This window comes from Hemiscyllium ocellatum, assembly GCF_020745735.1.
Source record: "Hemiscyllium ocellatum isolate sHemOce1 chromosome 27 unlocalized genomic scaffold, sHemOce1.pat.X.cur. SUPER_27_unloc_32, whole genome shotgun sequence".
Taxonomy (NCBI): domain Eukaryota; kingdom Metazoa; phylum Chordata; class Chondrichthyes; order Orectolobiformes; family Hemiscylliidae; genus Hemiscyllium; species Hemiscyllium ocellatum.
This window is the reverse complement of record NW_026867501.1, coordinates 259,343-261,477: the sequence shown is the minus strand read 5'-3', so window position 1 is coordinate 261,477 and position 2,135 is coordinate 259,343. Positions and strand designations below refer to the sequence as shown.

Genomic DNA, 2,135 nt, shown 5'->3' with positions numbered 1-2,135 from the left:
CCGGAGAAACTCAGCAGTTTTGACAATATCTGTGAAGAAAAAAAACGTCAAAAATTTCAAGTCCACTGACCCATTTTCAGAATTTTGTTCCTTTCTTACAAAAGTCATGGTGTGAAGTGGGGTTCGTAGGATATTGAAAGTGTTTGGTTCAAGGATAAATGAACTTGAAGTCCATTGGCTGTCATCTGGTATCTTTGCCAACAATGAACCAATGAGAAACAATCCGGAAATAACTGAAACATTTCCCAACTGTTGACGAGAACAATTTTAGCTTCGGCCAGTTTTGTTCATTTTCATAGTGATCTCTGAAAAAAATGTCGCCCAAAGCTCTGTGTTTACTTCTCACAGCTGCAGCTGTTCTAACTGGTAGGTGCACAACTTGTGGAACTTTATGCTTCAACGCTTTGTTGGGAATTATATGTACTCTAACAATTCTAGCATCACAGAAGTAGCAACACATTGTCCCGATATTGAAAAAATCTAGATCTATACTTGTACCAACACTGAGCACAGTTTAGGAGAAATTAGCGAACCCGTCTGCGTGAACTAACATGGAAGAGTTAAGCTGGGACTTCAGACCGGACTGAGGTTGAGATGAATAGACAAAGGCCGGACTTTTAAACTCACCGACTTATTTTAGTTTTACCTTTTATGTCGGGAGTTAAAATGGGAATTCACCTCTTTAAAAGGTGTGGCCCATGCCTTCAAGGATGTTTTATTACATCTGTTGAAGCCCTTGCCTGTCGCAATGGCTGAGTTGTATGAAATGGATTCTTGTTCATCTTCCCTGTCTCTTATTCCTCTGTTTATTGTTCGAGGTGAATGGGCTAATTCTATGCTATAAGTGTAACGAAGTAACTTCTAAAATTTATTCTCACTCCTATTTTATGACAGGAGTTTGTCGTGCAGATTCTGTGTCACAATCACCGGCCGCAGTCACAGTGAACGAGGCGGATGATGTCCTGTTATTCTGTAATTACACAGCTACATCAAATAGCAATCCTTATCTGTTCTGGTACCGTCAGCATTCCAACGGCTCCATGGAGTATCTGCTAAACAGAAACCAATATATCACGAACACAGAGAATCATCCAGAAGACCGGTTTTCCTCGGAGTTTGATCATGTGAAACGCACTATCCAGCTGAAAGTGTTGACAGCAGAACTGACAGACTTCGCGATGTATTTCTGCGCACTGAGCCCCACAGAGATTCAGAACTGGGTTGTGTCCTTACAAAAACTCTCAGAGAGCAACTAAACCTGACGATTCGTAAAGGGAGCAGTGAGATCAGAAACGGATCTGAAGAGGCTGGCGAATTCACGGTGATATCTCATGCATCGCATTTAACATAAAACCTTAACCGTTTATTGAAACGAACTAGTGCTGTTAGTTCAATGAATGAGAACGAAATAATTTATTTTATGTCTTTTGAAATGTCCCATGGTGTTTCACTGTTTCAGTGATGATGTGGTGTAGAAAATACATGAACCAGTTTAGGTTAAACAAAATTCTCCACCGAAAAAGGGGATTGCAGCATTCCGTTTGAGAGGCAATAACTTGCCACGTGATTGTAATAATCAATCACTCTGGTAACTTGAACAATGTCAAACGCGTTGCGGGTTATTGACTGCTGCCCTTGTACCTCCATATTTGGAGCCCCTGAACGGTGAATCATAGATTTGAGTGGTTCAGGACAATGCAGTCTTCGTTAAAATACCATTAAGAAATCGGGATCGAGCTCACATCTGAACAGCGGTAAACAGTGAAAGACATTTTGTATCGATTAATTAATGAGTCAGAGCCAGCGATGAAAGCCTCAGTCACATGACATTTCTTCTGGTGGCAGGGCGTAAATGAGCATTTTCCATCCTCTGTGGAAATGCCTGATCTGGATATATAAGTCGTGTAAAGACTAATGAGTTCCTCATCTCCCACTGCTGACATCTGAGAAAAAAGGACAGGTTGCTAGTTCGAAAGTGAGTCATAAAAGAAATATTCTTGACTCTGCGTGATCGAATCAAGTGTAATCTGCTTCTGCAGAATAGGGGATGTACATAGAACTTGGCACCCTGCAGGTGTTACTAGATTCTGCACAGTCAGAATAACTCTTTCGTTACAGAAGATGTGTAGTCTGTT

At 41.0% G+C, this 2,135-nt stretch overlaps 1 gene segment (V, D, J or C); it reads left to right on the top strand.

Moving 5' to 3' along the window:
* The first annotated feature begins 314 nt into the window (after positions 1-314).
* On the top strand, positions 315-1,256 carry LOC132808132 (T cell receptor alpha variable 38-1-like). The segment is given in 2 exon segments: positions 315-366; positions 895-1,256. Coding segments are annotated over 2 exon segments (414 nt in total).
* Positions 1,257-2,135: the final 879 nt, after the last annotated feature.